The sequence below is a fragment of the Mobula birostris genome, chromosome 1 (assembly GCF_030028105.1).
Source record: "Mobula birostris isolate sMobBir1 chromosome 1, sMobBir1.hap1, whole genome shotgun sequence".
NCBI lineage: Eukaryota > Metazoa > Chordata > Chondrichthyes > Myliobatiformes > Myliobatidae > Mobula > Mobula birostris.
The window spans coordinates 140218897-140233758 of record NC_092370.1 but is presented as its reverse complement, the minus strand read 5'-3'; the positions used below and the strand labels follow the sequence as shown (position 1 = coordinate 140233758).

General features: G+C 38.7%; 1 protein-coding gene across 2 annotated transcripts in view; it reads left to right on the top strand.

Annotated features, from left to right (window-relative positions):
- Nucleotides 1–14862, top strand: part of fbxo15 (F-box protein 15) — a 45869-nt gene that overhangs the window by 20592 nt on the left and 10415 nt on the right. For both annotated transcript variants that reach the window (XM_072274006.1, XM_072273916.1), the window contains exons 5-9: nt 185–391; nt 3294–3423; nt 6818–6900; nt 7206–7351; nt 9781–9905. In XM_072274006.1, the coding sequence (XP_072130107.1) occupies nt 185–391; nt 3294–3423; nt 6818–6900; nt 7206–7351; nt 9781–9905 (691 nt within the window). The remainder of the gene's footprint in view (nt 1–184; nt 392–3293; nt 3424–6817; nt 6901–7205; nt 7352–9780; nt 9906–14862) is intronic.

The window sequence follows — 14862 nt, the reverse complement described above, 5'->3', positions numbered from 1 at the left end:
CTGCTTTAATCACTTCAGCAAAAGTAGATAAAGAATTGGTGTTGGTAACTCATTAGTTACTAAAGTTAGTTTAGTGTTTCGTACTAGAACACTGAAATGGATTTGAGCTAGATGTCATTAATGTTGAAGATGTTACAGTGACATTGCATACAATCAACTCCCTAAAAACAACTTGTTTCTGCAGAGCTCTTGGAATTACTTGGATGATTGTTCTTCATGAAAGAATGGGGAAGGAATATGTCCAGGAGCAAAGTAAGGCCTTCTTCAGTGATACATCTGCTACTTTATACTGGAACAGTGTAGCGTGGCCTCCTCTGTCTAGCCTCAAGACACTCTGTGTGTACGGAGTCACGCCATTATTTCCACCGAGCAAAATCCCTGAAAAACATGGGTAAGTTTAGGAGAGAATAGACCTTGCCGTGTAACCAGTTTAGTTGCTTGCATTGTTTATCTTCATTTCATTTTTATTAGTGTACAGATGATGCACAAGATACAAGCCTGATCACTTTGACCTCTACCCTGCTTTCCTGTGAATCTAAATAAATACTAAGCTGAGGAAAAATAATGTTTTTATTCTAAATTTATTGCACTTGTCTTCTCCAGCATTCCCTTCGAAGGTGTCTGCAGCAAAATGAAATGCATCCATGTGATCTCTATATTTACCTTTTAATAAGGAATCTTGTTGTCCTTCTCACCAAGAACACATGGAACTGCTGTTCAGTCCACTCTCCTTGCACCACATTACAACTTGCCTCATCCACTAACGTCAGAATGATTTTTGCATTCTGACAACTGTACTTTTGTCTGGGCAACAAAGACTGGAATTCTTCTCTAATCTCACAACTTCACATAGTTTCTCTCTTTGATGTTGCTTTTTGTGTCTGTCTGTCTAAAATTGTGTTTAATAACTCCATTGTGGGTAATGTTGATTATTATTGCATTGAAAGTATGTGATGAAAGCACTTTATTATATACCTTGTATAAAATTAAAATTATATTTGGTGTTGTGGTGAATATTAATTGGCTTGTTATTTGGCTGGATTTCCTTGGACATTGATTCCAATGAGTCTGTCCTTTCCTCAGGTAGTACTGGGGAATAGATCAGAGGCAAATAGTTTCCTGAAATGTTTGGTGATCCTTTTCTAACTCTGCTGTACTGCTCCTATCTACATAGCTGATGAATGTGGTGTTCTTCATTTTGGCAGCTCACCATTTTCACAATTCCTTCTTTGAATAATACAAAGGGGAAACAATTCCCAGCCCCTAGAGATAGCTGTCGACTTTTTTTGAGAGTCATTAACAGCTTAGTTCCTTGCTCCCCTGCTATAGAACATGAATACCTCTTCATTCCCCACCTCCCTGGCCGTTCAAAATTCTGAGGGTGAAAGATTTTTATTTGTATGTTATTGATAAGTCACTCATTTATTACTGATTCCTAATTGCTCCATAACTGACGGGCAGTTCCAGGAGAAGTCTAGCATCATATAAAGATCAGATGAGATATAAACTTTCTTTTTAAAAAAGAGCTTTGAAATAGATGTTGTTTTATTACAATCTGGTAGTTTTGTGATTTTCATTTCGGTAATAAATTTTCATCCCAGATCTCTAATTAACAGCATATGAATTATGAGTTGATTTTTTGGGATTTAAATTTGTTTGTAGATTATTTTTCAAGGCCTTTGAACTTCTAATCCGGTCACCTTTTAGCTTGTGGTAGAAGTGTAAAGGAGTAGAGAATTATATTGGAGTTCTATGTATGTACCAGGGGTTCCAGCTTCATTTATTTCTATAATTCTTTGCCATCCCCATGGCTTCCTAGTTTAATATCACAAGTCTGACTCTGTTCCAACATTTCCATATCTCAGTTTGTTGGCATATTTCTGTTGAGTGTTAATAGACCAGGTTTTACCTCCACCTACTCTGTGGGTGAACTTTATAAAATAAACAGCAATTATTGATATTCCTTATTGCATGGCCGACTGCACCAATTTAGTTATCAGTAATGAAGAGGAAGGGTTTTGGACTCCATCACTGTGATTAGTATGGAAGCAACTCAATGCATAAAAGTTCAAGTAAATTTATCATCAATATATGTATATGTCACCATATACAGCTTAAGATTTGTTTTCTTATGGGCCTACACAGCTAATCCAACAAACGTAAATGAATCATTGAAAGGCCTCACCCAACAGGATGGGCAAACGTCCAATGTGCAAAAGACAACAAACTGCAAATACAAAAGAAATAAAAGAAACAATAATAATAAACAAATAAGTAATAATTAGCTCAATAAAAGTGTGCTGACGTGGTTAGAAGTTCAGTTGTTGTTCAAACCAAACATCAGAATTGGGAAGAAATGTATTTTAAGTGACTTTGACTGTGGAATGATTGTTGGGGCCAAATGGGGTGGTCTGAGTATCAGAAACTGCTGATCTCCTGAGGTTTTCATACACAAGGAGGCATAGCTTTAAGGTGATTGGAGTAAAGTATAGGGGGGATGTCAGAGTTCTTTACACAGAAAATGGCGAGTGTGTGGAATGCAATGCCATGGGGATGGTGGCAGAAGCAGATAAATAGGGGCATTTAAGAAACTCTTGGATAGGCACATGGATGAAAGAAAATGGACTGTGTAAAAGGGTAGGGTTAGAATGCTTTTAGAGTAGGTTAAAACGTCAGCACAGTATTGTGGGCTGAAGGGCCTGTAATCTATGATTTACGGTGTGGCATCAGGCGAATGTTAGGATTTGTTCATCTCGTGTAAGTGCAGCTAAGAATAGTTCTACAGTCAACAAACAATTAGTTTGTTCCTCTCATTAAGCATTTCATCTGTTAATTTTAAGGACCTGTACTATGCTTTGATATTCTATGTTTTAAGATCTGATGGCTAGTAAGTGCTTCTGTGAGCACAGGATTTTGTTTTTGCCTCTCTGTTCTTGGCTGGTTGCTTCTCTTCCTCTTTCTCCTCCTACTGCACCTGATTAATCTTGATCAATTCAGAACATTACAGAGGTGGCAGCACCTTTCAACACCTTGTAAATTGCTACCTGTAAACAAGTACTGTGGCCTACAATGAACAAAGGTAGGCATGGAAACATTCACTTAAAAGTTAAACAAATATCTTGCCTCCATTTTTCTGGTGACCTTGTTGATGCATTGAAAACTTGTGGAGAATATAAATACGAATGGTTGCTATTTTTAATTAAAGGAAACCTTAGTTTTCTAAAAAAAAATTGATAAATTAATAAACCTTTTAAATCCTGGGATTAATTCTAAATTTCTAAAATTTCTCTTAGACCTCGCCGGAGATCCCTACTTGTGGAATATGATTTAACAACTCTGGAAGAGTCCAGTACATTTATTGGCGGTGACAAACTTATTAAGTTGAGATGCTTACACCCCGGCATGTTGTTGGGATGCTGGCAAGTGAGTTCACGCAGCAACCAATTTTGTTGAGCAAGATCGCGCAATCAGAAATTAAGCAGATAGCTAGATAATCTTTTTTTCAACTAGCTGCATCCGGTGGGTGACTGGATCTGGCATTTGCTGTTATGATTCACCGTTATGCACATTTCATTTCCCGCATTAGTGTAAGCGGTTCACTTTAATTATTTAAGATCAAAAACAAGATCAAGAGATTTTGAGTAACACATTTTGTAAATAACAGGTTAGGATATATATTTTTAAAATTTTATTGGAGATAGGCCATACTAACAGACCCTTTCAGTCCATCAAGCTCAGAGACACCCATATGACCAACTAACCTATTTATCCATGTGTTGTTGGAATGTGGGACGAAACTGGAAGAAGCCCACGCGGTCACAGAGAGAATGTATAAACTTCTCACAGGCAGCGGCAGAATTGAGCCTGGGTTGCTGGCGGTGTAATAGTGTTAGGCTAATCGCTGAGCTATTAGGAGAAGATCATTTTCCATGTAATGAACAATATGCAAATTAGAGGGACCTCTATTTTAACTATATTTAAATAAAGAAGTGGTACTGGTAAATCTCCAAAGACCACATTTTTTTTTTGTAAAATCCTAACTGTGTAGTTGTACAGATGCTTTCAATCTCTGACCTTGTGCAGTAAGTAATTGTGAAGTCTGCAGACTGGCGAAGACCATGGAAAGCAGGTTTCCTCCTTCACGCTCAGGGTAGCCTTCCCTGTGAAGCACATAACTTGTTACCCCTTCACACATCTGTTTACCTCCACTTCTGCCCCTACCACCCCCCTACCCCACCCCTGACAGATTTCTTTATGTGCTCTCTTACTACCCATCAGTCAATGAGGCATTGTGGAAGGTTCAAAGTAAATTTATTATCGAAGTCTGTATGCCATTTATAAACTTGAGATTCATCTTCTTTCAGGCGCCCACAAAACAAAGGAACAATAGAATCCACGAAAAACATTATGCAAGAAAGACTGACAAGTATCTTGAGTGCAAAAAAAGAACAATTTGCGAAAACAGTTTTAAAAAAAGTAAACAAATAATACAAAACATAAACCAGAGAGTCCACTGCCACAGAGCTAGTTCAGTACTGAGCCAAGTGAAGTCAGAACGGGAGCTCGGCAGCTGCAGGGCAACAACTGTTCCCAAACCTGGCGGCATGGACCCAAGATTCATGTGCCATCCGCCCAACGGTAGCAGCAAGGAGAGGGGGACAGGACAGGTCAAATTCAGGCAGTTGGGATGGGCTCAGGTGGGGGAGCTTGGCTGACAGAAAATTGAGCTTTCACCCTCTGCCCTTTGGTCTCAGCACTTTAACTTTAGAATATGTGGATTCAGGTTTTTAATACTCTAGAAAAGGATTACATCATAATTTAATGAAAGGACGTACCAGTATCATGATGGTACTTTCATACAGTAGGCATGATGCGCAATTGAAAATGCCTTGTTTTTCAAGGAATGGAGTTTCTAGTTATACAGCACAGCCCAAAGGTCTGCTAAATGTTGTCCAAGATTACATTCTACAAAAGCACATGTAGAATTATACTTAATGCTTATTGTTGGTTGTCAGACACCAAGACCCGAACATTGAAGAGGATGGCTGGGGGGGAGCGGGGCGGAGGCGGCGGAGGGGGGATTACATGATTGACAGTGTGGCATTGCTCAGTGTTTTTACTGGGGAAGAAGATGCTGCTGGAGTATCAGCAAAGCTGAGATTTTGGATAGCTCAACAGTGATAAGGAGGAAGACAAGAATGGCCAGCTGCTCTTGAGATGGATAAATCACATTGGTCTGATGGGATGCATCTTGGTTTGCTGAGGAGAATGATGGAAGTTGTTGCAGAGGTACTGCCCATAATCTTGCAAGCAGGTGGTGATTTGGGATGGATTCTGAGGACAGGAACATTACAAATGCTGCATTTTTCTTTTAAAAAAAAAGTGATTTGGAAGTAAGCCTCGTAATTACAGACCTAGTGGATTGATTTCATTTGGGGCTGGAACAATCAACTGGACAAGTGTAGATTGATTTGAAAAAGCCAAAATGGATCTTTTAACTAAATGGTTGCAATGGTATATATGGACTTCCAAAAGGTAATACAAGGTCACAGAATGGGGTTGCCTCCAAATCCGAAGCTCATTGGATAAACGGTGTTGTAGCAATATCAACAGAAAATTAGTTAAGTTAGAGGAAACAGTATAATTAGAGAAAGGCTGCTCATATGGACTGGAGGTAAAGCTACAGTGGTGTTCCCCATTCTGGTGCAGAGTTGCTGCTTTATATGTAAATGGAATTAATTTAGGTGCTGAGGGTATAATTGCCAAGTGTGTAGATGATACAGAACTTGGAGGCATAGTGAATTGTAAGAAGGGTAGTGATATATATGAAGGAGATCGGAACAAGCTGATGACATGTATGGCAGATGAACTTCAACAGTGAAAAATGTGAGCTTGGTCACGTTTTGGTGTGAGTGACTAAAAACAAAAGAAAAGGAAATATTTCTAAAAGTGGTACATGTACAGAGATCTGGGCATAGTTTCCATGCATTGTTCAGGGGAAATGGTGAGACATGTTTAGGAAGGTATTAGAAAAGTAAATGGGATCCTGTGCATTGTATTAGAGGCCTTGAGTATATGGTGAACCCTGATAGCACAACCTGTATATTCAGGAGTATCACATCCACTCCAGGGAGGATGGAAAGATGGGATAATTGCAGAGCTGAGGGTGTTTAATTAATATGAATAGGTTCTAGAAATGGGCATGGTTCTCTTTGGAATAGAGTAGGTTGTGAGAAAATTTGATAGTTATTTAAAATTAAGTGCATATACTATAAATGGAGAGAAATATTTTAATTTCCTGAGAAGTCATGGAAGGAAGTGATTGGAAATAAACTTCAATCACTTGTTTACACAGCACGTAATTAGAGTCTGGAATGCAGTGCGTGGGTAGTTGTAAAGACAGATCACATTATATCATTCAAAAGGAGATCAGGGAATATGAAGGAAAAATTATAATGCTCTAGGGAGAGGGACTGTGGCCACCTAGAATGCTCAAAGAAGAATAGATACAGACTCTGGGTCAAATGACCTCGTACTGTTAATTTTATGTGACATTAACATTGAAATTATAATTGCAAAGTAATTTCTAAAGATAAAAGATGTGCAGATACTAGTCTATTATAACAGTTGGATTAAAGTGACACTTAGTTTTCATCTTCATAATATGGTGTGTGATGAGCAACAAATTCATTGTGCATTTTATTTTTCCTTTGTGCAATAATGGTGATACCAGAATTATCTTCCCAGTGAGTAACCACAGTTTGGATATAAAGTAATGCATTCATCATCACTAGTACTTTGTTTTTGAATGTTCTAGGAAGATGGGGAATTGGCTGTTATTGTTACAAATCTTCATTACCATCAACTCATTGAGAAGAGCACATTGGGGTCAGTTACGAGGTAAGGAGAATTGCTTGTGTCAAAACAGATTATTACAAATAGTTAAGCAATTATTAACTGAAATACAATCTAATTGCATTGTACTGATAGAAAATTACTTTTGTTTATAATTGCAGATTTCAAAGAGTAGCTGTTTTATCTTAAAAAAAAAAGGCTAAGCTATTCAGCATGAGATTTGGACAAATTCACTTTCCCTTTATTGAAAAGACCTTACTTTGTTATTGTATAATGTGTTGTATTTACATAGTAAAAATCAGGAAACTATTAATTTTGCTCAGATTCTTTGATATTTTTAAATTTAAAAGCCCTTACAGGCCATCACCTCATGAGCCAGTGCTGGATGATATTGTCTCAGAATGTGGGCTTCTTGGCTATCATTGCCATATTATGTTGCACAATGGGAAAAGCTCCTACATGTCTGGTAGCTTTCATAACTTGTTCGGTAGAAAAGGTAAGGGGATTTCCATTTTAATTTGTATGACTGTTGTACTTGCACACCACTGATTAAATGTTGGTTGCATTACTCTGTGATAGATTGGGGAAGATTTTGGTCTGTCTTCTGTGGAGTTGTTTTAACACAAGATTGTCAGTTTCTGTGACAGCAGGACCATTATGAAACCAGCAGCCAGTCTACGCAGCACTTAGATTATTTGGAGATCTGTTGATAGGTCTGATAGCTGAGAACTCCAGCTTCAAGATTTCAAATTTTAGAACTGCGATTTAGAACTTATTGAGAATAAATGAACTAATAATTTGAAAAAAAATCTTCAGAGACAGTTTCAAGTCTTTTCTGAAATCATCTTTTTTGTCAATTTACTTTCAATGCTAATATGTATTTTGTGTCAAATTACTTTAATTAATGATTTAAGAACAAATTTACCACTATATTCCAATTAAATTGATAACTGTTGAGGCTGTTTTCTTACCAATGCCATCTTGGCTTCAAATTCCTTGGTGTTCTCATTTCCGAGATCTCACCTGGTCCCTGAACTCCTCCATCCTGATCAAAAAGGCGCAACGGCGTCTTTATTTCCTGCGGAGCATGAAGAAAGCTCACCCCTGTCCCAGGATACTGATGGACTTTTTAAAAACATTTTTTTATTGAATTAGTACACAAAAGACAAAACAACCAATACATTGTTAAGATATAAATATGCAAGTAATATTAATACAAAAAAAGAATGCAAACAACGTAAGTTAGTTATAAAATAACAAGATAATATAGTTGTATACTAATTTTCCATATATGTCGATAGAACGAGAAAAAAAAAACCAGAAAAAAAACCCCAAAAAATTACCGTGTAACTAACCTACAAAGCAAAACAATGGGCTCCTAGGTAAATAGTAGATTTGAACAAATTAAACAATCACGTCCTCAAACCCGACCTCCACTAATAGCAGATAAAATCCACGAAGGGAGTGTATGTATGATCAGAGAGAGAAAAAAATAGTTACATTAAATGAAAATATTGAATAAAAGATCTCCAGGTCTGTTCAAATTTAACTGAAGTATCATAAAGATTACTTCTGATTTTTTTTTCCAAATTTAGACACAGTTTCGTTTGAGAGAACCAAAAAAACGTAGTTGGGGCATTAATCTCCTTCCAATGTTGTAGGATACATCTTTTCGTCATTAAAGTAAGAAATGCAATCATTCTACGCGCTGACGGGGGTAAATTACTAGAAGTTTTAGGTAATCCAAAGATAACAGTAATAGGATGGGGACAAATATCACTATTCAAAACCTTTGAGATAATATTAAAAAAGTCTTTCCAAAAAGTTTCCAGAGTAGGATAAGACCAAAACGTGGGTCAAGGAAGCTATCTCCCCATGACATCTATCGCAAAGAAGGTTAATATGAGAGTAAAAACGAGCTAATTTATCTTCAGACATGTGTGCTGTATGGACCACTTTAAATTGAATTAAGGAGTGTTTGGCACAGATAAAGGAAGTATTAACAAGTTGTAAAATATGAGCCCAGTCATCAGCCGGGATAGTAAGGCCCAATTCCTTTTCCCAGCTAATCCTAATCTTAACGAATGGAGCTTTTTTAAGTTTCATGATGGTATTCTATATAGTAGCCGTTACACCTTTCTGACACGGGTTAAGATTAATGATAGCGTCTAAAATATTTGTAAGGGGTAACGCCGGGAAGGAAGAAAGTATGGTATTTAGGAAATTACTAACTTGCAAATATCTAAAGAAATGTATTCTTGGTAAATTGTATTTGTTAGATAACTGTTCAAAAGACAAAAGGGAGCCATCTGAAAATAAGTCCAAAAACCGTGATATACCATTAGTCTTCCAAATTTGAAAGGCACGGTCCGTAGAAGAGGGGAACTGATGGACTTTTACCGCTGTACCATTGAGAGCATACTCACCAACTGCATCTCAGTGTGGTATGGCAATTGTCCCGTGTCGGACCGCAAAGCATTCCAGTGTGTGGTGAAAACTGCCCAGCGGATTATCGGCACCCAATTGCCCACCATTGAGAACATCTACCATAAACGCTGCCTGGGCAGGGTGAAAAGCATTATCAGGGATGCATCCCACCCTAACCATGGATTTTTTACTCTCCTCCCATCCGGTAGGTGCTACAGGAGCCTCCGCTCCCGTACCAGCAGGCACAGGAAGAGCTTCTTCCCTGAGGCTGTGACTCTGCTGAACCTCTCATCACAACACTAAGCGGTATTGCATCTGTATTGTACTGTCTCAGTACTTTTATACTTGTGTGCTGTAGCACTTTTTTAAATTTGCAGTTATTTTGTAAATAACACTATTCTTTGCATTTCTGGTCAGATACTAAATGCATTTCATTGGCTTTGTATCTGTATTCGGCACAATGACAATAAAGTTGAATCTAATCTAATCTAATTGCAGAATATATCCAGAATGGCTTCTTGCAAATAATAGTCATAAGTTTAGAGAAGGAATCCCAGCATGGCACTATCAGTGGAAGTATTCACATCCCTTGGAATACAGAGTTTCTGAAAGGAAAAATACAGGTATGAGAATTAGTGTTTTGCAGTTTGATAATGATGTTAGCTTTTTGCTTGATTAGAATTCCTATCCAGAGTCCTTATTGTCTTGGACAACTTGAGCTTTATCCAAGTGACACACATAAAAAAATGCTGGTGAACGCAGCAGGCCAGGCAGCATCTATAGGAAGAGGTACAGTCGACGTTTCGGGCCGTGACCCTTCGTCAGGACTAACTGAAAGAAGAGATATGAGAGGGGGAGAGGGAGATCCAAAATGATAGGAGAAGACAGGAGGGGGAGGGATGGAGCTAAGAGCTGGAAAGTTGATTGGCAAAAGGGATACGAGACTGGAGAAGGGAGAGGATCATGGGACGGGAGGCCTAGGGAGAAAGAAAAGGGGAGGGGAGCCCAGAGGATGGGCAAGGAGTATAGTGAGATAGACAGGGGGAGAAAAAAAGAGAAAAAAAATTAATAATAATAAATAAATAAGGGATTGGGTATGAAGGGGAGGTGGGGCATTAACGAAAGTTAGAGAAGTCAGTGTTCTTGCCATCAGGTTGGAGGCTACCCAGACGGAATATAAGGTGTTGTTCCTCCAACCTGAGTGTGGCTTCAACTTGACAGTAGAGGAGGCCGTGGATAGACACATCAGAATGGGAATGGGACGTGGAATTAAAATGTGTGGCCTCTGGGGGATCCTGTTTTCTCTGGCGGACAGAGCGTAGGTGTTCAGCGAAACGGTTTCCCAGTCCACTTTGCCATTTCATCATGGCTGATCCAATTTTCCTCTCAGCCCCAATCTCCTGCCCTCTCCCTGTATCCCTTCATGTCCTGACTAATCAATAATCTATCAACCTCTGCCTTAAATATGTATAAAGGCTTGGCCTCCACAGGTGCCTGCAGGAAAGAATTTCGCGGAGATTATTAGAGATACTGACTTAGTGATTTGTAGTTCGGTCTAATAGCTCTTGTGATGCTTTTAAAATGTAACACAATGCAAAATTCAGTGCAGTAGTTTTGGGAGATTGTGGCAATGCTCAAAAATTGGATGGAGAACATTTATTCAGTTCCCTGTCCCCTGTTTCGCATTAGGGAAGGGTATTTTAAAACCTTGTACTGTTGGCTTAATGTCAGTGCTAGCTGTCTTATTGCAAATCTTTCTTGTAGTGGAGGCCATCACTGCACTGTAAACACTGAAACACTTTTTATAATGCTGCTTACATTATAAATACATGCTGGTATATATACATTTTATACCATATCCAAAATATAACTTCGACATTTTTTTTATATATATTTCTTTATAATTTTTGAATGTTGTTTTTTGTTGCATGCTGTGCCCTGGCTAACACACCACAGCAAATTCATTAAGACACAGCATACATATCCAAACAGGGAATGATTGCTACTTACTGAAGGTGAGTTTACAATGGGATTTTTTTTCTTTTTTTTTTTTGCAGTCTTTTCCTGCAATGACTCATGCAACCTCACTAGTGAAAAGATAAGTATTAGTAATGAGAGTGTAGCTTACAGTAGGTCAAAATCAAGGATCAACTTTATTCACAATATACGTATTAGTAATGTGCTGTGGTCTGTTGGTCAGGGTACGACATGCAGTATAAAAAAAAATCCAACAATTATAAAGAATTATATGAAAATAAGAGGCTAAAGTACAGATATGGAATAAAATGTTGATAAATACATAAATACCGGTATGAACTATGCTCACGTTTGTATTAAAATCGTATTAATGTAAAGTAATTGGTATCTGATGGCATGTAATCAATGTGTTGACTTTATTTGAGGAACATGTATAAAGCTACGGAAGTTCCATTAAAGTTCAAAGTAAATTTATTATCAAAGTACATGTAGGTCACCATATACAACCCTGAGATTAATTTTCTTGTGGGCATACTGAATTAATCCATAATAGAATAAAAAGCATAATAGAATCATTGGAAGACCACACTGACCTGGGTGTTCAACAAATGCGAAAAAGACAACAAATTGTGCTAATACAAAAAGAAAGAAATAATAATAAATAAATAAGCAATAAATATTGAGAACATGAGATAAGACTGAGTCCACAGATTGTGGGCACACTTTAATGATGAAGTGAAGTTATCCCCTTTGGTTCAAGAGCCTGATGGCTGAGAAGTAGTAACTATTCCTGAACTTGGTGGTGTGAGTCCTGAGACTCCTGTACCTTCTTCCTGAATAATGTACTCATTATCTACCTAACGAGGATTTTCGTTACGCAGTGATGGGTATTTTGGCATTCCCAAGGTTTGGTTTTATGCAGGTGATACGCCAATACATTGGTTGTGGTCCAATCACCTCCTTCACACCCGATTTCTGTTGATGCTGCCACATACTCAGAATTTTAACAGCTCCTCTCTTGGTTTTCTATCATTTGCCTTTAAGTCAAAGTCAAATTCAGAATCAGAATCAGGTTTATTATCCTTGGCATGTGATGTGAAATTTGTTAACTTAGCAGCAGTTCAATGCATAATCTAGCAGAGAGAGAAAAAATAAATGAAAACATTAAAAACATCAATTACTTATATTGAATAGATTTAAAAATGTGCAAACACAGAAATACTGTATATTTAAAAAAAGTGAGCTAGTGTCCAAATCTTCAAGTACCAAGTACCTATATGTCACCATATGCTACCTTGAGAATCATTTTCTTCCAGACATTTACAGGAAAATAAGGAAATGCAATAGAATTTTTGAAAAACTGTACATAAGCAAGACTGAAAAAAACAGGTAATGTGCACAAGAAGATAAATTGTGCGAACGAAGAAATGAATAATGTAGAGAACGTCAGTTGTAGAGCCCTTGAAAATTAATATGTAGGTTGTGGAATCAGTTCAGAGTTGAGGTAAACAAAGCTATCCACACTGATTCAGAGGTCTGATGGTTGAAGGATAATAACTTTTCCTGAACCTGGTAGTGTGGGATGCAAAGCTCCTGTACCTCCATCTCAGTGGCATCTGTGAGAAGAGGGCATGGCCTGGATGATGGATGTTGCTTTCTTCTGGCATCGCTCCATGTAGATATGCTCAATGGTGGGAAGGGTTTGTCTGTGGGCTAGTATGCACCTACGACTTTCTATCCACTTTTCTATTCCTGAGCATTGGTGGCCATGGTGCAACCATTCCAGGCCATGATGCAATCAGTTTGGATACTGTGCATTTGTTTGTTAAGGTTTTTGGTGACATTCTTTTATGCCGACACACACAAAATGCTGGAGGAACTCAGCAAATCAGGCAGCTTCTATGAAAATGAACAAACGTTAGACATTTTGGACCGAGACCCTTCTTCAGGACTGGAAAGTAGTGGGAAGATACCAGAATAAAAAGGGAGGCCTGGAGAAGAAGGACAAGCTGGAAGGTGATGGGTGAAGCTAGTTGGGTGGGAAAAGTAAAGGGCTGGAGAAGGAGGAATCTGATGGAGAGGAGAGTGGACTATGGGTGAAAAGGAAGAAGGAGGAGGTGGTAGGCAGGTGAGGAGAAGAGGTAAGAGGCTAGAATAGGTAATAGAAGAGGGAAGGGGGAGGGAGAATATAACTACAGGAAGGAGAAATTGATGATCGTGTCATTAGGTTGGAGGCCGCCTAGATGGATTATGAAATGTTGCTCTTCCACCTTGGAGAGTGGCCTCATCAAGACCAAAGAGGAAGCCGTGGACCAACATATTAGAATGGGGATGGGAATTAAACTGATTGACCACTGGCAAATTCTGCCTTTGGTACCAATGACATAAGTAGAAAGGGGGAAGCGGCCCTGAGCAGTGAGTAGAGGGAGTTAAGGAAGAGACGGGAGAGCATGACCTCCAAGGTAGTAATCTCTGAATTACTCCTAGGACCACATGCTGGTCAAGGCAGGAATAGAAAGATAGTCCATACAAATGAGTAGCTGAGGAAGTGACGCAGGGTACACACACAAAATGCTGGAGGAACTCAGCAGGCCAGGCAGCATCAATGGAAAAGTGTAAACAGTTAACATTACTGGCCAAGACCCTTCATCAGAACTAGGTGTGTTGCTTAGATTTCCAGCATCTGCAGATTTTCTTGTCTGAGTGGGGCAGGGTTTCAGTTTTCTGGATCATTGGGATCTCTTCTAAGAAAGGTATGATCTGTTTAAAAAGGACGGTTACACCTGAACCTGAGGCAGACCATCCTACTTGTGGTTAGGTTTGCTAGAGCTGTTGGGGAGATTTAGACACATTTGCCAGGGAGATGGGAACCAGAGTGATGAGGCAATTGGTTTAAAAGTTAATGCACTGTGTAGTGGGATTGTGAGGACGGACGGGCAAATGATAGGATGATAGGGCAAAATTTCAGTCGGTGGGATGAATTGAAATGTAACATGGAGGAAAAATTGCAAAGGGTAACGAATACAGGACTGAAGTATCATATGTGAATGTGTTCATTGTACAGAATGGGATTGGTGATCTTGTAGTGCAGTTAGAGATTGCCAGATATGATGCTGGGGGAATTACTGAATTGCAGCTGAAAGAAGGTCATAGCTGGCAGCTTAACATCCAAGAATGCACGTGTATCAAGAGGTCAGACAGATAGGCAGTGGAGATGGGGTGGCATTGTTGGGGAACAAGTGAAATCAAATCTTTAGAAAAGGTGATTATGGGATTGCAACATGTGGAATCCTTGTGGGTAGAGTTAAGAAACAAGGGTAAAAAGACACTGATGGGAGATATATACAGTTGAAGTCAGAAGTTTACATACACCTTAGCCAAATACATTTAAACTCAGTTTTTCACAATTCCTGACATTTAGTCCCAGAAAACATTCCCTGTATTACGTGAGGAATTCTGCAGATGCTGGAAATTCAAGCAACACACATCAAAGATGGTGGTGAATGCAGCAGACCAGGCAGCATCTCTAGGAAGAGGTACAGTCGACGTTTCGGGCCGAGACCCTTCATCAGGACTAACTGAAAGAAGAGCTAGTAAGAGATT